The sequence below is a fragment of the Nicotiana tabacum genome, chromosome 15 (genome assembly GCF_000715075.1).
Source record: "Nicotiana tabacum cultivar K326 chromosome 15, ASM71507v2, whole genome shotgun sequence".
In the NCBI taxonomy this organism is placed as follows: Eukaryota; Viridiplantae; Streptophyta; class Magnoliopsida; order Solanales; family Solanaceae; genus Nicotiana; species Nicotiana tabacum.
Window position 1 is genome coordinate 132,025,286 of NC_134094.1, and position 24,382 is coordinate 132,049,667.

The 24,382-nt window shown below is 33.4% G+C and overlaps 3 protein-coding genes across 3 annotated transcripts; 1 reads left to right on the plus strand and 2 right to left on the minus strand.

Annotated features, from left to right (window-relative positions):
- The first annotated feature begins 752 nt into the window (after positions 1–752).
- Positions 753–8,139, plus strand: LOC107830418 (CBL-interacting serine/threonine-protein kinase 1). The gene is made up of 12 exons (XM_016657962.2): positions 753–1,157; positions 1,972–2,034; positions 4,343–4,414; positions 4,495–4,602; positions 4,907–4,987; positions 5,388–5,567; positions 5,665–5,889; positions 6,558–6,665; positions 6,748–6,864; positions 6,980–7,042; positions 7,130–7,204; positions 7,871–8,139. Exons 1-12 carry the CDS (start codon positions 954–956, stop codon positions 7,937–7,939), a joined length of 1,365 nt encoding a protein of 454 aa, XP_016513448.1. The 5' UTR covers positions 753–953; the 3' UTR covers positions 7,940–8,139.
- Positions 8,140–9,265: 1,126 nt separating this feature from the next.
- Positions 9,266–12,617, minus strand: LOC107830419 (putative GTP diphosphokinase CRSH, chloroplastic). The gene is made up of 4 exons (XM_016657963.2): positions 12,102–12,617; positions 10,273–11,208; positions 9,792–10,076; positions 9,266–9,660 (listed from the first exon to the last, which is right to left on the minus strand). The coding sequence occupies exons 1-4, from the start codon at positions 12,594–12,596 to the stop codon at positions 9,532–9,534; spliced, it is 1,845 nt and encodes a 614-aa protein (XP_016513449.2). The 5' UTR covers positions 12,597–12,617; the 3' UTR covers positions 9,266–9,531.
- Positions 12,618–13,267: 650 nt separating this feature from the next.
- On the minus strand, positions 13,268–19,546 carry LOC107830420 (pyruvate dehydrogenase (acetyl-transferring) kinase, mitochondrial-like). Its single transcript, XM_016657965.2, has 6 exons — positions 19,033–19,546; positions 15,422–15,677; positions 15,129–15,309; positions 14,809–14,956; positions 14,412–14,628; positions 13,268–13,538 (listed from the first exon to the last, which is right to left on the minus strand). Exons 1-6 carry the CDS (start codon positions 19,279–19,281, stop codon positions 13,480–13,482), a joined length of 1,110 nt encoding a protein of 369 aa, XP_016513451.1. The 5' UTR covers positions 19,282–19,546; the 3' UTR covers positions 13,268–13,479.
- Positions 19,547–24,382: the final 4,836 nt, after the last annotated feature.

The window sequence follows — 24,382 nt, forward strand, 5'->3', positions numbered from 1 at the left end:
GTGTAGCTATAAGAGCAGAACAATGCACTAAGCTCCCGCTATGTGCGGGGTCCGGGGAAGGACCGGACTACAAGAGTCTATTGTATGCAGTCTTCCCCTTCATTTCTGTAAGAGACTATTTCTACGGCTTGAACCTGTGACTTTCTGGTCACATAGCAACAACATTTTTAGTCACGGCAAGACTTCCCTTCAAAGATAATGATGTGCACTGTAAATTGTTAAATTAAACATAAAATAAAAAGACTAACTCTAAATTAAATTGTTACTAAATATAAAAATATGTTACTCTTTTTTAAGATCAACTAAAAAGGAAATAATATCACTATTTTAGTACACATAAAGTTATATAATACTTTCTCCTGTCACTTTTATTTGGTATTTATATTAAAAATAGATGTTCACTTTTACTTGACACTTTACGCATATCAAGAGAAGACAATAATTTTTTTTCTGTTTTACCCACAGTATTTATTATAATTTCAAATTATTTTCTCAAATCCAATAAAATATACATCAATTAATATGGGTAAAATAACAAATTATAAATTTTATTTATTATTTCTTAAGGGGCGTAAAAAATCAAAGCGTGTCAAGTAAAAGTGACCGGAGGGAATAATTAATATTAAATTTACCTCTAAAACTTCAATATCCAATAAAGTATATGTCGTGTATGTCGTGTAAGATGGGGTTTTAGCTTGTGGACAAAGTCGCACTATTTTCCACACAGTACTATTCGTCCAATTAAACTTACTTATATAAACTCAATCTAAGCAGCGGATTGACGAAAGCCATCGCAGAAAAATTCAAACTTCAAACTTGAATTTTCAAGCACAAATAGTTGAAGCCAATTTTGGCAAAATCATACCAAAACTACAAAACCCAGAAAATTAACAAGGTTTTATAAATAAGTTCCATTTCTTCTTTTTCTAAAATTTATTTTTGTGAAAGTGGGAATGGTATTGATACAGCAAGAAGAAGAAATAAGAAGTGAAAGAGGAAAGAAGGGAATGCGAGTTGGGAAATACGAACTTGGAAAAACTTTAGGAGAAGGTAATTTTGGCAAAGTTAAGTACGCAAAACACAAAGATTCTGGCCAATCTTTTGCTATCAAAATTTTGGAGAAAAATCGAATTCAAGATCTTAGAATCACCGATCAGGTCTCTCTCTCTCTGCTTCATTTTAGCTTCTGCGTTTAGACGTAAATTTATTGATTGAAACTTGAAAAAAAAGAGTTTCTGAATTTGTGTTAAAAATAATTTGGAAGTTAAAGTTGCAGAAAAGTTTTCACCCAAAAACTGGCTGAAAACTTGAAAATTTTTCTTTATTTTTTTTTTGTCAAAACTGATCAAAATTCATGAACAAATAATGTAATTAATATAATTTTTTTTTGGAAAAAAGTTTTAAAAAATAAATTCCATGTTCAAACGGGAGTTTAGTTGTGAACAGCGGCGAATTCAAAATTTCGAGGCAGTTATGTATATAGTTTGAGTCTAAAGTAACTGATTCAGTTAAATTCACATAACTTTTGTAAAAATATTTAAAACTACTCTTATATTCACGGAATGTGGTTTGGGACACGACGAAATTTAATTTGTGAGATCAAATAAAAAAATGAGATCACCGGAATATAGCACAAGATCACAGTTTCTTGCTGTTTTAGCAGAAGTGCAGAACCAGAAATAATGAAGATAAAAATGCTAGTAATAGTTCATTAACTAGTAAAATATAATTATTTTCTGTTTACTATAATTAGAGTCTGCTTTTGGTCTTTTAGTCAAACGGATTGATTTTGCACATTATATGAAATAAAAGATTTTTTTTTCTACTTAATTTGAAATTAATTTTGATAAACAAACTAGTTTCTCCAACAGAATATTGAAGTTTTTTTATTAAATATTTTTACAAATGTACAACTGCTGCTAAAACAGGAATACATTAATTGGATTTTCATAATATTTATGATTATTGCAGATAAAGAGGGAGATTAAAACCTTAAAAGTCCTCAAGCATCCAAATGTGGTCAGATTATACGAGGTACGTCGAGTATTTATTAACTACTAATTTAGTAATAATCATATCACATAGTAGATTGATGTAAATGTCCGATACAGATAAGTTTTTACCTTATATTTGATTGATATAAATATCCTATACATGTAAGTTTTTACCATAATTACATCTCTTCTCCATATTATGTTCGAATTTTAACCAATCTTTTCTCTCTCTACGTGTACATTTCCTTTTTGTTTTTTAAATAACTTTTAAATTTTGTCCTTTATTCAATTACTATCTTCTTTGAGTAAGGAGATCCATTATTTTCTTTTTAATATTCTGTTTGGATATTACCCAAGAGGCAAAAATTCATGTTTGCTTTAAGCAAAGAACAACTTGTTCACAATCTTGCACGTTTAAAATATTCCTTTCTTCCTTTACTTTTCTTTCTTTGTATTTCATTAAAGGAAAATGCAAATGCTCTACTGAATATATGTGTAGTTCTAAATTATCTCATTAAGGGTATAATTTAAAAAAAAATTAAGTAAATCAAATTATTTTTAAATGTAGAAAGATGACATTTGAGACAGATTAAAAAGGAAAAAGTCACATAAATTGGGATGGAGAGAATATCATCCATGACTACTAATAATGTTGGTTTAGATTAATTTAGTTTCAAAATATTTGAGTTGTGTTTGGATTAATTTCTTTTCCGGAGATAAATGATTAGATTAGGTAACTTTTTAAAATTCAAACAAATTTGAAATTTGAGCTTATTTCTATTTTTGAAAAGCAAATCAATTTAGTGTCTAAACTCCATTCACGTAATTCTAAAGAGCATTGATAACTTAGCTTGAGTGGGTATTCGATAAATTAATCTTTGTGTGCAAACAAGCTGACTCGAACGTCATTGTTATTATTTTTAAAAAAAGAGCATTTTTTACTTTTAGCCTGCGCCAGAAATTATTTATATTTGGTAGCCAAAAAAGTGTATAAAATTTGTATAATTTTTATATATAATATGCAGAATATATATATATATATAAAATATATATTTCTCGACTATTATTTTGAGAGCGGCTATACAGTGTTATTTTTCCAGAAAAAAAAAAGGTTAACTTGAGAAGATACATTTGGGATTTGTTTTTTTTTTTTTTGGTGGATAAAAAAAATATGGGGGAGGTGACTCGAGCCATCTCTATCCATATTTTGACTTCCAAACAAGATGTACTAGACTAAAAGTCATTGATTATTATTATGGTATAATGACAGATGATTTATATATTAGGAATTGGGCCATTTTTTGGATTTTGGAGTGATGAGACAATTGGACAAATTAGGCCACTCAATTTCGGAATGCCAAACAAACTTTGGGCATGATTATTAATTGTGACATTGACTGCAATTTGAGAAGAAAAAGAAGAGAAGAAAAATTAAGAATTTGAAGTTTCATAAAATGACAACGTAAAAATAGTTCTATCTACACTCTGTCAGGGGTGGAGAGCTAGAGTATAAGATACATGTTTGAACGAACTCAGTATCTTTTGCTTAGACCCTATATTTATATTAGAAAATTCATTAAAAATATACAAATATTTAATTGCGAACAGATTAATTAAGGCGGCCTATGGATTACTTCATGTAATTTGACGGTTCAAACATATTATTCATCCTATTTTTTAGTTTACCAAAAGATACTTAATATAAACACTTTTGTACAATTAGTCTCTGAGTGACTTGATTATCTAAATATTTACGTCAGTGTTAGATAAAAATTAACACACACAAAAAAGGGCGAAGTGCAGCAATAGTTACTTTTAAGCCCGCTATTTAAAATATATTCACAATTTACAATATATTTAAAGATTAACCAATTCACCCAAACTTTAGGACTAAGTATCCTCAATTTGGAAATTCAGGACACTATGTCCTGAATTATTGAGCTGCTAATTTGAAATTCAGGACTAAGTGTTCTGAATTTCTGAACTATTAATTTAAAATTCAGGACATAAGATCCGAACTTCTGGACACAATTTTCAAACTCTGAAATTTGAACTTTGAGGTTTAAGGACGCCTTGTCCTGAAGTTTGAGCGAAATTGGCTAATTTTTAAATACATTGTAAACTGTGAATATATTTTATTTTTAAATACATTATAAACTGTGAATATATTTTAAACAACATGCTTAAAAGTACCTGGTGTCATTTCCACCAAAAAAAAAAAGTTGGAAGAAAAACTGTATTATATTGTAAATAGCTTTTCTAATACTGCCTTAAGGTGATAAGCCTTTAGCATATAAATTGAAAATCCAAATGGTGCATTTCTAACATCAAATTACATATATAAGCAGGTCTTAGCAAGCAAAACCAAGATTTACATGGTGCTGGAATATGTAAATGGTGGTGAATTATTTGACAGAATTGTAAGTAATTTTTGCCATTAACTGGTGCTTTTGCATTCAATTCTTGAAAATTAACTCTCTCTGTAAATCCTCATTCTTAGGCTTCTGAAGGAAAACTAGCAGAAACACAAGGCAGAAAACTCTTTCAACAATTAATTGATGGTGTTAGTTATTGCCATGACAAAGGTGTCTTCCATAGAGACCTCAAGGTAATTAATATAGTACAATAAGTTCAATTTTACTTTTTTACTTTTTAATTCAAGGTTTGAAGAGGAGCCTTGGCGTAACTGGTATAGTTGCTGTCATGTGACCAGGAGGTCACGGGTTCAAGCCGTGAAAACAGCCTCTTGCAGAAATGCAGAGTAAGACTGCGTACAATAGATCCTTGTGGTCCGGCCTCCTCACCATGCATAGCGGGAGCTTAGCACCGGGCTGCCCTTTTTAATTCAAGGCTTATTCATTGAACTATTCTCACAAGCAGATAGTATATTCATATTTGTTTTGTGAATGCAGCTAGAGAATGTCCTCATTGATGCAGAAAAAAACATAAAGATTACAGATTTTGGACTAAGTGCATTACCTCAACACTTAAGGGTATGGAACTTAACTCATGACTATTAGATGAGTTACTCCTTACATACGAATTTAACTTCTATACTCTAATAGCGTAATTTTTTTTTTACGCTATCAGGTCCATGTAACTATTCATAACAAGTGAAATTAGTAAAATGAAAATTAAAACAACCTTTTGTAGCAGTTTAATTCCATATTGTTCGGATTCTTCAAAAATGTGGCAGGTGTGTGTCAGATCATCTAAAAGTTATTCATTTTTTGAGGATCCAACAATGATGCAACGGCATTTTTGAAGGATCCGAACAACATAGATTAAATTGCATTGATAATTACTGCATTGTGATGTTCCTAAGTTATGTTCCTTACATATATACATGCATGTTCTTCTTTAAGCTTAATTAGCTTTCTTGCTCATACACAGGATGACGGCTTGTTGCATACAACATGTGGTAGCCCCAACTACGTTGCTCCTGAAATTCTTTCTAACAGAGGATACGATGGCGCGACATCAGATACATGGTCATGTGGAGTCATCTTATATGTCATTCTCACTGGTTTTTTACCCTTTGATGATAGAAATCTTGCAGTTCTTTATCAAAAGGTTAGTTTTTTCTAACATATGCGTGTTGCCGCCTGTTTTATATGGCTCTTTGGTATCGATGTTTTTAATCTTATTTTTAGGTATGTGAATATATCAGATTTTTAAGGGGGATGCACCAGTACCAAAATGGTTATCTCAAGGAGCAAAGAATCTTATAAAGAGGATTCTTGATCCAAATCCGCATACTCGCATAACAATGGCAGAGATTAAAGAGGATGAGTGGTTCAAACAAGACTATACTCCTGCTAATCCTGATGAATATGAAGATTTTGAAGATGATCATGCATCCTCAGATGATGAAGTGTTGACAGTACATGAAGCAGTATGAACTTTGACCTTTGAATAATTTGTTCATGTCTTTCATTATACTTATGTATGTTGAATTGTGCACAATAACAACAACAACAACAAATCCAGTGTAATCCTACAAGTGAGGTCGGGACTCAGGAGAGGGTAGTGTGTAGGCAGACCTTACCCCTACCTTGAAGGAAGAGAGGCTATTTTCGATAGACCCTCGGCTCGTCTGTTCAATTGTGTGATCATCTCATTTAAAAGTTTAACCTATTAGAGATGGTACGTGCGAGCCGGATACTTTTACTCTGGCCAAGCACGTGGTTTTTTTTTAATAATGAGTGGCTGTGAGACTTGACTCCGGAACCTCTATCTGCTTGATACCATGTTAGAGATGATAATTTTTTGTTTACTTAATTGTACCTTTATTGTTACAGCTTGTTGCTATTGATTCCTTTTGTCGTTATTATCTTTCTAGCCCTCTTTGTTGTTATTGCTTGTTTCTACTGTTTCTTTTCATCTTTCTTGAGCCGAGAGTCTATCGGAAACGACCTCTTTACCTTTCTAGGGGCTAAGGTCTGCGTATACACTACCCTCCCCAGACCCCGCTTGTGGAATTTCACTGGGTGGTTGTTGTTAATTGTACCTTTAACAATGTCATGATTTATGACTAATTGGTCTTCTTTATTCTTGGAACAGCCACTTGATACAGAAAGAGATCCAGAATCACCTTCTGTTATCAATAATGCCTTTCAGCTAATTGGGATGTCCTCATGTTTTGATCTTTCTGGATTTTTTGAAAATGAGGTAAGTTCTTAACTTTAATTTTCTTCGAATAATGCAACGATTGATCAATAAAAGTACGTCGACTTACTTGGAATTACTGTAGGATGCCTCTGAGAGGAAGATCAGATTCACATCTAATCTCTCTCCAAAAGAATTGCTAGAGAGGATTGAGCATTTAGCAGTGCAAATGGGATTTCAAGTCCAGAAAAAACCTGGAAAGGTTAGTACATATGATATATATTCATAAGTTTGTAATTTTGCATTATAATATCCATTTAACAAGTAAATATTCAGACACACAAGTTAAGAATATATTTGGTTTATGTCTATTGTAGTTGAAAGTATTGCTAGAACACAAAGGTCAAAAAACTCAAGCCAGTCTTTCAATAGTAGCAGAGGTAAGTCACATTTGAGATATTTATTAATTTCCCTTGTTATTCAAGAATAATACTACAAAGAACATCTAATAATTCTGTCATTTACAGGTTTTTGAGATTAGCACATCCTTGTATGTTGTAGAGTTACAAAAATCTTCAGGGGATTCTACGGTATATAGAGAGGTATGTCTCGACATCCTCGTCTACATTGTAACAATCAGAGGTGGATCCAGGACGAGTTCTGTGGATTCAACTAATAGCTTGTTTTGCCAAGCTTCTTCAAAGCCAAAAGCATTTTTTTTCCCAAAGTTGAAGTGTTTGACCAAGCTTTTAGAAGAAAAAAAAGTACTTTTGAGCAGAAGCAGGAAAAAAATAGCTTTTCTCCAAAAGTATTTTTTAAAAGTTTGGTCAAACACTAATTGCTGCTTAGAAGTGCTTTTCAAACTAATTAAGCCAAACACAAACTGCTCTTCATAAGTACTTTTGAGTAAAAGCACTTCTCAAAATAAGTTCATTTTAAAGCTTGACCGAACTGGCAATAAAACTCATTACTTTCAGCTCGAACTATATGTACATATGCATTAAAAGTTTAAAATGTATACACACAATAACATCATACAACAACCACAATAACCCAGTATATTCCCACAAATGGGAAAATAAACGCCATTGCCGGGGATTGAACTCGGGTTACCCGCGTGATAGGCGGGAAAACATCACCACTATACTACAACAACCTTGTGCTTAAATTGTCATCATACTCATTCTAAATTTACAGACTCTAGATCCTGGATTCGTCTCTGTTCTTTAAACTTCAAACACTGAACAAAACATTTTTTTGTTCCACAGTTATGCAATAGGTTATCAAATGAATTGGGTGTCCAGCAAAGTCAAGAGCTCTTGCCCACCAAATTATGAAAGTTGGAACTGTTGCGAATGGTCAAGTCCATTCTTTATTATCCGGGAACAAAGAATTTACCTCAAGAGTTGAGAGTAATAAAGTAGAAGACTGTAAATGAGATGCAAGTATAAATATGTCATTTTGTAATGCTCATACAACAGTTGTTGTAAGAAATTATAGTCCTCGTTAAATAAAAGTTCCGTTCTTTTTGCCCCTATGTTAGTCCGAAGTAGCTGTTATTTTGTATATTTACATAGCAAAACAATTTACTTAGTCGAAACATCTGGTTCTGATAAACCCTCGCCTCAAGAAAAGATGAAAAGAAGCAGTAACAACAGCAAGATATTAAGAAAATCACAGTGAAAGATTGCAATCAAACAACATTGTATTAATAGTAATCTAAGAATAAGAAAGATACAATACTAATACTACTGGTATTGGGAAAAAAAGAAGGAAAAACACTTGACTACCTACTACCTTAATTCTCGACATCTACGCCCTCATGTCAAGGGTCCTCGGTAAGGTACCATACTTTTTGCTTTTTGCCTTATTGTCTACTATACACAATTTGAATTGTTATATGCAGTCGGTGAACCTTTTTTTTTGTACAGGCAACCTATCAAATTGGATCATATATTATTTATTATGTCGTTACATCATGTACATGTATTTGGTTTTTCTTTTAAATGTTCCTGAACAGTAAAAATAAAAATAATTTGAAACCTAGTTGTATTCCAGGAAAATTAACAATTCATGCAGTCAAGGCGTTTCTCCTTTACCTTCTAAATTTAAACAATCTCTGAGTTGCAATGCATGACAGCTTGTCCCAGTAGTGGAAATCTATAAGGTTCGGACTCTCAAAAAATGTTGTTGCACCCGTTAGATCCTCCAAAATGCACTACTTTTGGAAGATCTGACACGCATGCGGCGATAGTTTTGAAGAGTCGGAATAACATAGTTGGAAACCTTAGAAACATTGTTCTGAGATCCAAATACTGGCCTGAAAAATAAGCCAGTGCGCCAAAGAAATTTTCCAATCCAAATGATACTCTACTTATCCTTATGCACTCTTAATGTGCAGGCGGATGGAGCTTTTGAACAATGGGTGCAACTAAACTCAGCATTTTTGACACGGAACATATATACATACGTAAAAGACCACTAAATTTAAACAAATATTAAATTCCGAGCCCATAATTTCAAAATCACAGCAATTCAACGCTAAAACATGAAAGGTTGAACTCATCAAGTTTAAATCCTAGATTCGCTTCTGCTTATGTGCACATTCTGTTGATAAAACACTATGTACAACAGAAAAGAAATGCACTGCACATACAAACGTATTTGATTGAGACCATGCACAAATAACTATATACAGACTGAATCAATTTCTTTTACAGATATTTGATTTGAGACCATGCTCAAAATAACTCTTAGTAACTTCATACAATGGGAAGTGGGAACTCTCAAATAACTTTATACAGTAGGATTCAATATCTTTCACTTGAAAGATATCTGCTTGGAGACTTTAAAAAGCCCCTGTATAGGGCAGAACCTTCTCAATAAATACATACAAAGAACACATATTTTACAAAATGTACTAAATTTGTTACAAAGTATCACCTTGCTCTTTACTGTACACTTGAATCAAACCAGTTTCATTTGCCATTTGCAGCTTTTTATTTAACAGGGTGTTGTATTGATCATCTCTATCTTCTAAATTCCGGATGAATTCAACCTGAAACGACATTAATATTATTGTCAAAAATCGAACATGTTAGAGAATGAATTTACATACAAACAACTATGTCTCAATCCCAAACATTAAATATTGCAAAAGTTTAAATAACTTTATATTAGTTCACATACCTGGTCCTGAAACAAATCAAACTCATCCGAGCTCAGAAAACCATCACTGTTTGAATCGAGAAGTTGCATCATCTCCCGTGCATCATCTCCTGGTGCTCCGAGCTCCTCCATCACTTCCATAAGTTCGTCAATGCTGAGTTTACCATCTCCATTCTTGTCTAGAAGACGGAACACCCTACCTCTCTTGTCAGTTTCCAGACCTTTGGGATTTCCCGAAGGAAGATCTTTAAGACGCAATGCTGCAAACTCCGCTGCAGCCATCATGATTGCCTTCAGATGCCTCGCCTGTGTATGATTGATGACAAAAGTTACGGTTATTGAAACAGTTATTCCTGAGGCTGCGGTCAGATCAAAATACACGACGAATAAGTAAACATCTCATGAATCCAGTTTTGATAACATTTCCAATTACAAGTTCTTTATATTTAAAATATCCTGGCATTATCAGAAATGAAACAATATTTGGTCTCTTGATGTTTACCTCTTCAGGATCGGTAACACCACCCTTGTACAAAGAATGGGATGCTGTCCCTCCAGCGGCCAGTATGTCCATCTCTGATGTTCGTATTTGAATTTCCATTAGCGGTCTGGTCCGGTCACGTTCACTGGTATCAACAGCCATGTGCAAACTCTTATATCCATTAGCCTTAGGCCTTAAGATATAGTCTTTTGACCTACTTGGTATCTCTTTCCACAAAGATAGGACTACTTCTCGCGCCCTGTAGCAAGCCTTTTCTCCAATTTCCATTTCATTTACTCCAGCAGAGAGAGGAGTCAATACAACTCTTAAGCCTAAGATGTCATTCACCTCGTCAAGCTTGCGACCATCTTTCAAGAGCTTCTTCATGGTGCTGTAACGACTTTTATAACGACCCTCAACAGATATCTTGCTCACCATTTGCATTAATAGTGGATCGGATTTTAGGGACTGAAGCAGCTGTTCCTTGCATATATCTATCAGAGGCTTATTTCCACTCTCGTGACTTCTCAACCATGCATCAAGATAAAGATATGAGTAAGGAAACAAGTATCGAAAAGACAGATCCTCCAATTCAAGAGATAACAAATTAGTTCCGATGGCATGTGCTAGCGGAGCATGTAGTTTCATAACCTCAAGTGATATCATCTGCTGCCGGTACCTAGGAAGATAATCGAGGTGTCTCATCATATCAAGCTTGATAGCGAGGTCTAATACTAATGCCCTAACATCATAGTAGGTCAGACAAAATTTCCTTAATGCGGTTGCACTATCATCATCCAATAATTCTACCTTTAAGGACATATGTTTCACACGCAAGCTTTCATGCAATAAATGAGCAGTACTTGTACCAATCCGATCCCTCACCTCATATATTGATATAGCACCTGCCTCTAGAACTTCTCTTAGTAGCCCAGTTGATATAACTTCAGCATCCATCTGTGACATATGGAAAATACCTTTTAGCTTTCGCTTAAACTGGGCATGCACACGCGCATACACACACAAAGGGAGCAATAGCAAGCTTCCAACAAGGGGTTATAAATTCATGCTTTGACTTCTGAATTCCGCAGGTTAGAAAATCTGAACAATACTGATGAGAAAACCATGTGATTCTAAGCATCTGCTCCCACGTTATTATTGGATTAGATCATTCTTCAAACCGAATATTTTAACCGCAAAGATACGATAGAAAGATGGGAATATATCCCCCGCCCCCACCCTAACATTACCATAATTTTGGTGACACTGGCAAATAATGTGATCTCTAAGCTTTAGGAGCATAGCTCCAAATCAACCAATCAATCATCTATGCATGGCAAATATACAAAATAAAATGTGTTCTTTTCCTATATCAGTCATCTTTTAGGCAAGTGTGGATAAAAATGACTGCTTAAATCATACAAACTTTCTATTTATTCCCGAACACATTAAGAAAAGGTAGAAGCTTTGGAGATAATTTCCTTCTACTTATACTCTAGCTCCATCGCTTCTTCATAAAAATAATTGTATTAGCTTAATATCCCCCTAAAATAGCTTTGATATAATTGTCTGATAAAATGACAAAATTATTTTTTGTTACATCAAAATAACTTAATGTTTTCCAATATAACATCAAACTCACAAACTTTACTCACTATATAGCAACATCACATAGTTTTTGGATGAAGTTTGTAACTTTATTACTACTATACTAGTATAGTTCAGTTACTTTAATGTGACAAAAAAATAGTTTTTGTCACTTTATAGCAGGTAATTTAGTAACTTTAATGAGGCAGATAATAGTTTTTCCGGCTTTACTATTAATAAAGGTCAGAGTATGTGGGACCTACCTGTAGATCAGCTAAAATAACAGCTACAGACAAAGCTCTAGAGAGCGGTTCACGGTCGTCAGGTGCAAGAGGCAACGACTGAAGAATCGGAATACAAAGCTTTAGAGCTTTGAACAGCAATCTAGAAGAGCTAGTTGAAAGAACTTTATTATCCATTCTTTCAGTTAGCTCATTAAAAGCACCCACTAATTCCACCACCATTTTTCCGCCGGGCTGTTCCGGCGTCGCCACCAGTGCTTCACCTGACGCCGAAACTCGCACGGTGGCGATCTTGCTCGGACTCCGCCGGCGAAGGCAGTGTGGGAATTTTGGTAAGTGTAAGTGTGTGGATTTTTTAATAAAATGGAGGGTGTAGTCGTTTAAGTGGAGTTCCATATTTTGGATTATAGTATTGCCATGGTTGGGATTTTGGTGAATTTTTACAGAGAGTTCAAGAATTGAGAATGGACCAACAAGAAAGCAAATTAGTAGTATATATTTAATGGCTAGTGGCATGCCACGTTTGAATATGACATCTTTTTAGTATATTTGAGATTTTGAGGTTTGTGTTCACCAACGATGGAAATCTATTGAGGTTTGTGTTCTACTCCCCTAGTTTGAATCGACATAAAATTTAAGAATAAATTAAAACTTTTGTAGTTTAAAATATGTTACATTATTTGTATGACTATAGATTTTTAGAATTAGTTGTGAACTTGACAAATGTAAAGTTAATTATTTTTAAATTTATAAGTGTAACATTCTTTATTAAGGGGACTAAAAACAAAAATATATCACATAAACTAATGCATCTAAGTGTTATACAAAGATTATTTACTATCTTAAAAGTATTACTTAGACATTCTTATTTAAGTATGGTTAATATACATATTTTACTAAATATTTATCTTTGCATAAGTTTTGGATAAAAGTACGAGCGATCCGTATTTCTAATGTAAAATGAAGATATTTTGAGTTTAATCACCCGGCACAAAAACGCGTTGGCCCCACTAATTCAGTTTCATGTTGGGTTGTCACTACGAAGTAAAACACTTTCTACCAAGAAGTTCTCAATTCTCAAGCGTTTAAAAATTTCCAAGTGAAAAACACCTCCCACCACAATTCACTCAAGCATGGTAATGAACACCAAAAGTTATAGTTCATGAAGTAAAAGGAACACAACATAGTTCAAGTGTGCAAATTGCAAAGTCAGCCAAGTTTAACTAAGCATTTTGTATGTTTTAAGCCAAACTTATTGAACAATGAGAATAATAATCCATAGAACAATGAGGCTTTGCCAATTAGTATGTACTTTGTCCTAAAATGAGGATTCAAAGTTCTACCATTGAACTACCTAAAGTAACTTTTTAAAACAAGATTGGGCTCCCAATGTCATATATCAAGACAATGGCTCCTGTGAATCTCCCAACCGAGATAAATGAAGGTAAGCATCTGTACCTGCAAAAGAGGTCAAGAGATATGTGCACATCAGATATTGACAATATAATATTAACGTAAGATTGCGTACAATAAATCTAACATGATTCAGCCCATAGTCAAAGCTTTGTACACTACCAACAATAACAAACCCAGTGGAGTCCTACTAATGAAGTCTGGGGAGGGGTAGTGGGTATGTAGACCTTACCCCTGCCCTTGGGAGGTACAGGTTGTTTCCGATAAACCCTCAGTTTAGGAAAATAAGAGAAGAATAGAAACAACCAATAACAACAACAAAGGCCAGAAACATAATATCAGCAATCTACAAACCCTTTTTTTGGGGAAGCCTTATCGTAACTGGTAAAGTTGCTGCCAAGTGACCAGAAGGTCATGGGTTCGAGCCGTGGAAACAACCTCTTGCAGAAATGCAGAGTAAGGCTACGTACAATAGACCCTTGTGGTCTGGTCCTTCCCTGGACCCCGCGCATAACCGGAACTTAGTGCACCGGGCTGCCCTTTTTGTTACAAACCCCTTTTTATAAATGATCATGTACTCCTCAATGGAGAAGGATACCGATATCTAACAGGTTTATACAATCTTTGCGGTGCCAAGATTGGAGAGATTGTACATACCACCATCCTCATCAGATGAACCCTTACATCCGCAAAAATTGAGATTTTTTAAGACATAACCAACAAGTATGGATCTGTTTATCATATCAAATATTATCACATCGAACCTGCCAACAGATTCTTTCTTCATTTAGTAACAACATGATGCTATTAACCACAAACCCCCACAAAGATTGCTATAGTATTAGATAATGTTGTTAGTTTATCTATCAATCAAAATGGTGCTGGTGCAAACAAGGTTGAGAGATTTAGATAACATACCATAGCCTTCCATGGAGATAATCTGCAAATCCCCTCCAAAGTAGCGAGCATATAAACGACTTACTGGAATTCCATACCCATAACCAGCTAACGTGCTTGAAGTAGCCACGTCAGTTGTTGTGAAGTGCTCGTCCAGCGGATTCCTAGCAGTACTGTAGAGATAAGTAAAAATTTTGGGAAGTCCACTTCTTGGTATTCCACCCCCTTCATCAGAAACCTATATCAACACAGGCCATTCTTGTCAAGTAATGTGGAAGAAAATAGCTAGACTTACCTCTTCCACAGCAGGAAGACTTTCCTATCAAATTAAATACAAAATAAAGAGGAACAAGTCCTTAGCTAGACTGTAAAAGAAGGAATTTTTATGGAGAAAAATAAGATTGAAAAGAGGTCATGCCTTAATGGTGACATCCTCTAAACCATCAGCGACTATTATACGAATAGGAGGAGCAACTTTGTCTGAGTCCATAAACCGCTCTTGTACAGCACGGACGGAGTTCTTTACCAACTCAAAGACCATCATATGCAGATGTGTAGGCACATAACTGCATGGAAAAATGGAATCATAAACAAAGAAACAGGACTACAACATAACTGCATGTAGATATCACTAGCTCTTTGGAAGCTCAACAGAACAAGAGATATGTACAAGACAGTAAAGAGTATCTGAGGGGAAACAACGAATAAAGTCAATGATTTAAGAGCAAAATAACATACGGGAAAGTAAAATCAGGATCCCCATAAATGTTAACATCAGGTGCGCTTCCATATTCGCGTAAGCAAATTCCCCGGGCATCCTCACTGGCAGTGCGTGCGACCTCCAGGGGAGACATTTTTGTATGTATATAGCCGACACAATTAGGAGGTGGATTAGGATCATGTAACGCCACATGCTGCCCTGAGCTTAACAGAAATTCAGCAGTGAAAAAAAACATTTGTTATAGCTATCAGCTTATACAAGATAAAGATCATCATTGTAAGAATTAAGCATGGAAAGGTACGGAGCTAACCGATAAGCATGCGGATCCCAATTCTGGACATGTAAAAGCGATCAAGAAATTGGTGTATTTCTCTCAAATCCTCATAATCAACTTTAGGCCAATCTTTCTTGAGTTGTTGGACTCCCAAAGCCATCATAGGAACGACATTATTGTGCCTTACCTTAATCAACTTAACCATTTGTGTAAATGCCAACTCGTCGTTTTTATTCTTTATTTCTGGATAGGATCTAATGTCACGGAAAGAATCCAAATACCAATCTCGGACCTAAAAGAAAGAAAAGAACCAAAGAAGTAAGTACTTGTAATGTACAATGTGATGGGATTTTAACAATTTAGTATAATTATCAAACAACAGGTGGTTGCAACCAGTGGCAAAGAATAGCCGGTTGCAACCAGGATAAAGTAGGAGGGTTGCAGTGGGTTGATGGCCAACATAAGTATTTTATTCACTATGCTAACTGTAATTATGGCCAATATTTTGGCTAATGGAGTCCATCTCACATAAGCATAAGTATCTTTGCAAAGTGTAGACTTTGTTGGCAATATTCTTTGGGACCCAAAAATATTGCATTATGTGGTGGACATCATTTGCACAAGTTGTATTTCTTCTTTTACACCTAAGAGGCCAATACTTTTTTGCCTATAAAAGGAAAGACAATTAGTTCATTTTAGACACACCAACAAGACTTGTCTTCAATTCTTGTTTTTTCCTTTCTTTCTTTATTAAGAATGTTTTGTATGAGATTTAGTGTTGGGAAGCACTTGTGTGAAATCTTGTGAGGTTATTCTCTTAGGGTATTTGGGATTAATTAGAGTGTTTACTCTAATTTTGTACTCTCTTTTGTACTCTTATTGTTATAGTAAATTGCTGCTCTTCGCTTGTGGACGTAGGTCACTTTGACCGAACCACGTTAAATTTGTGTCTTCTTTATCTACTTTAATTGTCGTTATCAACTTCCATTGTCTTTGTTATTGCCATTATACCGTTGTTTGGCTATATTCCGCACTACACGGGTTCCCAATCCTAACAAATTGGTATCAGAGTCGGATCTAACCGGGTTAGTTTCAATAGCCAAAATGACTCTAACAAAGACCTATGTTGAGAAATTTGACCGAAGTGCAAATTTCGGAATATGACAATTAAAGATGGAAGCTATCCTAATTCAAGATGGCTTAGATTTGGCGTTGCAAGGAAAGGAGAAGAAGCCGGATAAAATGACGGATGAGGAGTTTGCAGTCATAGACAAAAGGGCAAAAGCAGGTATCATTTTAAATTTCTCAAATGAGGTTTTACGTGAAGTTTCTGTAGAAACCACAACCAAAGGCATGCGGGAAAAATTGAAAACCTTATATATGAAGAGGACGGTGGAAAATAGACTTTACCTGAAGTAAAAGCTTTATACAATTCGTATGGGTGAAGGTACCTCTATTCTCTCTCATCTTGACATCTTTGATTCCATTCTTATGGATTTGAGTAATATAGATGCTGAAATTAAAGATGAGGATCAAGCTGTGTTACTGCTTTGTTCTCTACCCTATCTTTTAAGCATATAAGAGATACTATGCTTTATGCAAAGGATAATATCTCTTATAAGGATATTAAATCTATCTTAAAATCAAAATAACAGATAGATAGTGATATTACTAGGGAAGCTAGTGGAACTCAAGCGGAAGTTGGCTTGTTTGTTAGGGGAAAATCCGACTCCATATCCAGATACAATAATTTAGAGTGTCGCTATTGTCATAAGAAAGGTCACATTATCTCTAAATGCTATAAACTGAAAAATAAAGAAAAGCATAAAGAAAGAAAAAACGAGCACAAAAATACTGACACCGCCGAAGCTAGTGTAGCTGCTGATGAGACTGAGGGAACTATATTTTTAGCAACTGAAACTAGTTTCAGATCAGAAAATGAGTGGATTTTAGATTCCGGTTGTTCATATCATATGTGTCCTAGCAGGGACTTGTTTTCTACATATGATTCAGTTGAAGGTGGAGTTGTCCAATTGGGTAACAATGTTACTTGTAACGTTATTGGCAAAGGTACAATTCAGATCAAAATGCACGATGGTGTGGTGAGAATTCTCACAGATGTTAGACATGTTCCTGACTTAAAGAAAAATCTCATCTCTTTGGGCACTCTAGAATCTCTTGGGTGCAAGTACACAGGTGAAGGTGGAGTTCTGAAAGTTTCTCATGGTGCTCTTGTGATCATGAAAGCACACAGATCTGGTTCGTTGTATACTTTATTGGGATCCACTGTTATAGGCCCTACTACAGTTTCGGTATCAGACAACTTGTCTGATTTTGATGGCATTAAATTTTGACATATGCCCATTGGGGCTTTTGCGGAGAAGGTAGAGCAAATTTACTATATCAGCCAAAATTAGGCCAAGGTGGAGATTTGTAATTATGGCCAATATTTTGGCTAATGGAGTTCATCTCACATAAGCATAAGTATCTTTGCAAAGTGTAGACTTTGTTGGCAATATTCTTTGGGACCCAAAAAGATTGCATTATGTGGTGGATATCATTTGCACAAGTTGTATTTCTTCTTTTACACCTAAGAGGCCAATACTTCTTTGCCTATAAAAGGGAAGACAATTAGTTCATTTTAGACGCACCAACAAGACTTGTCTTCAATTCTTGTTTCTTTCTTTCTTCCTTTATTAAGAGTGTTTTGTATGAGAGTTAGTGTTGGGAAGCACTTGTGTGAAATCTTGTGAGGTTATTCTCTTAGGGTATTTGGGATTAATTAGAGTGTTTACTCTAATTTTATACTCTCTTTTGTACTCTTATTGTTATAGTAAATTGCTCCTCTCCGCTTGTGGACGTAGGTCACTTTGACCGAACCACGTTAAATTTGTGTCTTCTTTATCTACTTTAATTGTCGTTGTTATCAACTTCCATTGTCTTTGTTATTGTCATTATACCGTTGTTTGACTATATTCCGCACTACCCGGGTTCCCGATCCTAACACTAACTATGATAAATCCTTTGAATATTGAATTTGTTGGAAATCTGTCAAATATAATGGAATGGATACATAATATTCGTATAGCCAACCCAACTAATTTGGGATGCAAATTGATTGATCAAACATCAGGGAACAAAAATCAGCTAGCAGACTATTGTTGATGCCAAAAGGATGAAAATATGTTTATGAACTCTTAAAAGAACAGCAGAATCACTAAGTACGTGGAAACGAATGAACCATTAACAGAAGCAAGAATATAAAAGTTCAAGTGAATAGTAGGAACAACAACAACAACCGACCAACCAACCCAGTTTAATTTCACAAGTGAGATTTGGGGAGGGTAGTATGTACGCAGACGCTGCTTTGTTTTGGTAGACGAAGTGAATAGCAAGAAATGAGTAGAAAAAAGAAAGGATTCCTTTCAGGTCAAGGACTCTAGGTACAAACATCTAAAGAGTAAGAAAAAGAATAGTAAACCCAAATTTGGTAATAAAATAAAATATTAAAGAATCATCTTTAACTACATACTTTATCCTGTATCAGGACAGCCAAAAGCATAAATTAAACTCCACAATTAAATAATAAACATCTCCTGGACCGGGGGTTGAAGATAAATAGAGAAGAAAGGTGAAAATGGGGATACCTTTAAAACAGCAGGTTTTGAAGATAACCCATAAGGAAGATTTTCAAGCTCAATAGCTCTACGAGCAATTCGAATAGGCAACTCCTTATGAAGAAACTGAGCAGAAATCAACAAATTACGAGGAGAAGCTGTAGACCCAAAATCCATCATATGCCTTAAGCTTACACCAGTCTGTTTCATGCAACCCCATTTTTGCACTTCCTCTGCTAATTCTTTAGAAATTCTATCACACAGTTTCTTCGCCGCCATTAAACAACGTAAAAAAAAGAAACCCCAAAAAAGGGAATGAAATTGACACCTCGAATTCTTCACCCTATAATGCGACACAATTCATAATCCAAGAATGGTCTAAATCTAACTTATAAGAATGTAGGTGAAAGGGATATTTAAGGAAAATTTAATGAACCGAAATGAAAAGAAGTTAGCGCATGTGAATAACAATGACTATTAGAAAAGGTGGTTAATTACGATAGTTACAAAGCGTAGGAAGGTATAGTGGCATGTTGCTATAATTGAACATCCATACGTACACACTTTGCTTTCTTGTTTATCTCTTTTGTGCTATGCACATGCCCATTATTTTTTACGTTTTGCCTACAAAAACCTCGGGCTCAAACCTTGATGCTGATATGATATGAAGTCGTTTTGTTGTGAAAATAGGATGTGCTAGCTAGTTTTCGGATTGGTAATCCAAAAATAGTCCGTATTTGCAAAGTCATTGACTGTTTTGCTGAAACACAAACAGGTTCACTATAATATGCGGGATTATGGAGCTCCGGCATATTACGTTGGAACTCCAGCACACAGAAAGTTCTCACTTATTATGTTGGAACTCCAACACATTATGAAATTCCAGCATATTATGCTGGAAGCTCGTATGTAGAAAATTTGAACTACGGTATATTATGCTGAATATTTTCGGATTTTTAAAGGTGTTTTTGTTCAGATTTTATCTTTACATGAAAAAAGTGACTAAATTTTGATTACTTTTGAAACAACTATTTTACAATTACTACTTGTAAATCTGATTATTATTTTTTTTCCGTTATTGCTAGGAATAAAGGCTGTACACACAAAAGAACTTATATTTCGTGTTTACAATTCAATGATTACTTGACACATATTCTTATAGGCATTCTTATTACTAAATCATAGTTCAATTAATACTCATATTTTTGCGTCAATTTATAATTTAATCATGATAAATTAGTAAACATTAATGTATATATGAGGTGCAGATATTTCTACCGTGTAACATTAAGAGTGAATATTTTTCTTGTATCTCATGTTCATATATTAAACTAATAGATAAGAAAAATATATCCTTTTATATGTATTTATTACTTAACCACTTAAGTTCTGCATATTTGCGTTTTAAGTTGTAATTGTTGAAGTTAAATTGATGCAAATATTGGGGCAGAGAAGTACTTTTCGTGTAATTAAGGTTTGCTTATGCACTTGATATAGAAAACTCATTATTTCCACTAATTTGGATTTGTGTGAACTCCATAATTTTGCTCAAACTTTGTATATGTATTAAAAATTTACTAAATAAATATATAATTAATTTCGAACACAATAAATTAAATTATTATGATAAGATTCCAAATTTAAACTCATATATAAATTTTAAATTTGGAATCCACTTTTTCGAATCCATATTATTCCATCATGGGCCTTGGGTCATTTCGAGGATGGTTTAGGTTTTGAGAGATTGAGGGTGAGATGAAACATGGAACTACCGATGGCTATAACTGCAACAACGTGGGTAAGAGGTAAATGCGTAAGAAATTCCGAGGAATCCTCCGAAGGAATTTTAATATAGTATAGACTAGTTTCAGTGTACGCGCGTTGCGCGTGTATCTATATCAATGAGTATATAATTTAAAAATAATAAAATATTATTAAATAATGTAATTGAGTTACAAAATAAAAAATTAAACAGTGTAAGTTCTTGAAATAAAATAATGTTAATGACATACACATAAATAAAGAAAAAAGTCTTGATTTTGAATAAGAATTTCATAATCAATTTGGATACGAAAAATATTGTCCATCATTGATTTTATCAAAGTTTTAAGTGACACAACTCTAGTTTGTTCCAAGCTAACTATAAACTAACATCTAGGCATTAGTAGAATTAATGAGATAATCTTAATTACTTTTACTCGCCTAATAATTATACAGAGCTTTTCAAATATACTTTTATATTAATTGTAATTAATGAACTATTATAGTCATTCAATCTTTGAGCTTGTCACCTATCTCTTAATCAAACTTTTAAGAATAGATTATATCTCTTTATTCAAATATCTCGCCTCTGACCAAAATCTTATAGCATTTTTTTCTCTTACTATTAAATATCCCCACAAGTATTTCTTCATATCAAAGTTCCAAAAGATATGTTCCTTTTTCTTTTCAAAAAAAAAAAATACAAATTCTCATTTGTGTTTTTGATTATTAACTAATATTGTAATAAATTTTAAATTGTTAACGCTAATGATAGTAACATCTAAAAAGAGATTTATACATCATATATATTTACAAAGAAAATGACACAGATCCTGAGAACCTAAAATATCATTAAATATAGAAGGAGTGTCGACTGATATATCAATTTTAGTAACAATTAGTCCTTACTTATTTTTGTGTAAACTTTCTCACTTGAAGTATTCTTGTTCATCATTATATCCAAACTCATTTATCTCATTTAAATTGACAATATAGTACTTTTGATTGGATTTATCATTTGAAACATGAGATAATATACCTTAACATTCACATTCTTTAATTCAAAAAAATATTGTTAAAACATGGTGCAACTTAGTTCATTTGTATTTAATATTCATGATTGTTATAGCAATATTTTTTTTGTTAATTTTAAAGTTATAAATATTAAAAAATAACTAAATGACAAAATTATATTTAATGTGTATGATATAATATACATGTTATCCATCATTAATTATTTAAATTTTATATTAAAAATTATAAATCACCTTAAGACTTTGTGCGCATGTAAAATATTCAAATTAACAATACTCAAGATAGTTCAAACAAAATCGAAAAAAATGGAATTGACATGTTTGATGATTCTTACGTGGTCAGTACTACAAAATTAAAATGAAGAAAAAATTTATAACGTGTTAAAAACTTGGAAGCATTTAAGGAAAATACTTACACAATTTAAATATGGAAAAAAGTTATATAAGTAAAATTAAACTCAATTTTAGATTCCTAAATATTAAGAGTTTATGGCTAGTTCAAATAAGGAAGAATTTAATAAATAAAAATCAGTTAATTTTTAAAGTGCTAAATATTAGGAATATAAGTAAATTACAATTATAAATTTGTCCAATTTGAAATCTATTTTTAAATGGCAAAAAAGGCGAACGGCATTTTGATAAGAGTTTTCGTACTTTTAATATATATATATATATATATATATATATATATATATATATATATATATATATAGAGAGAGAGAGAGAGAGAGAGAGAGAGAGAGAGAGAGAGAGAGAGAGATAAAAACTTACCCGACATAAATACACGATATGTATCTTGACGAATATGGTTATTATTAAATTATAATTAATTCATATAAGTTTTCACCTTAATTGAACAATTCAATAACAATAACAAATTCAATATAATTTTACAAGTGGGATCTGGAAAGGGTAAGGTGTATGTAGACCTTATCCCTATCTTGTGAAGGTAGAAAAATTATTTTCGATAAATCTTCGGCTCAAAGAAGGGTATTATTCCTAAATGCCCAAGTAGTCTCCTAATTATGGATGTGGTCGACAACACACCGATAAGAAGGACTCTACTAGACACGGCTCCGAGACATCATATGACACTTTAAAACCTTAGGCTCTGATACCAAGTTTGTCACACACCGATCTCGGGGAGCGCGATCGGCGCTCAACCGAGATACTCCGGTCAAGCAAACATTTACAATACCTTCTACCCAACTCACCCATGAATAAAGAGAAAAATACATTTCATTAATAAATCAGTAAGAAATCGTGTGAACAATACCAGTCCCTTTTTCCATTAGTCACGTTATTAAAAATAATCTTTGGAATACATATTGAACACATAATTATTTTGACACAAGGCTTATCTGACAAAACTTCAAATTATAAAGAGCATCACGAGACTTACAAGGACATTGCGGGGTTCAATTCTAAGAGAAGAGTTTAGCCAACATAACCTTGCCTCGAGCTTTTTAATCTACTATAATATTCCGGAAATCCTAGCCACTTCGATCTATTTAGTAGGGGTGTACATAGGTCGGGTTGGTTCGGATTTTGCAATTACCAAACCAAACTAATTGTATCGGGTTTTTAAATCTATAGACCAAACCAAACCAACAAAAGTCGGATTTTTCAATATCGGGTTTTCTCGGATTTTTTGGGTTTTTCAGAAGTTTTTTCCGATAAACTTGTGCTCCAAATATTTCTATAGTCCTAAATACAATTTTTACCAATAACAACCATGTTTTTATTTTTTAGCATTGACCTCAACTATGCTAGTTAATAGGTTGTATGGTTCCACTTTATAAAGGTCTCTACTTTATAAATTATTTTTCACTTTACACTAAAATGCTAATAAAAGCTTAAAACAATTGACATGTCCAACTTCAATTGACATTAGATAAATAATTAGAAAGAGCAGGTTGGAGTATCATGGACAAATCAATTGCTTTAAGTATTGTAAAAAGTCTAATTTCTTCAACTGTCAAATTAACTGAACCTTAAAGAAATAATGTAATACAAAAGCTTCTTAATCGATTAAAAACCATGCACCAACTTTCTTTTAATTAACTACCTTAAAGTAGTAAAGATTTCAAAAATAATCATGAATCAAATTGTAGTTAACTATCCCTTTAATCAATCCTCAAAGGTGAGTGTGCATATTCCGAAAGAAAAGAAACAATTAACATATTTAATATTAAATAATATAAAAAAATAACTATACTCATTAACAATTGAATATAAATTATTACCTTCTTCAACTTGCTCAATTTTCTGGACTTCCTCTAACATGTCTTCAAACTTATATTCCTTGGAAATACATCAATGTAAGAAATTATGTAAGAAATACATCACTCTTAATTTTACATAGTCCATATTATTTAACCAAATGATTCGAAATATAAGTAAAAAAGTTTCAATATCTTTTTAAGTAACAGTCAATTACTCATGTTAATCATCTAAGAGAAACAAAATAAATAAATAAATTCGATAATAGGGAGGAATACAACAGATTTGCAAAAAAACTCGCTAATCGAAAAAAGAAATTTTTTAGTTAATTGGGAAAAAACAAGGCGTATGTATGCAGCTAA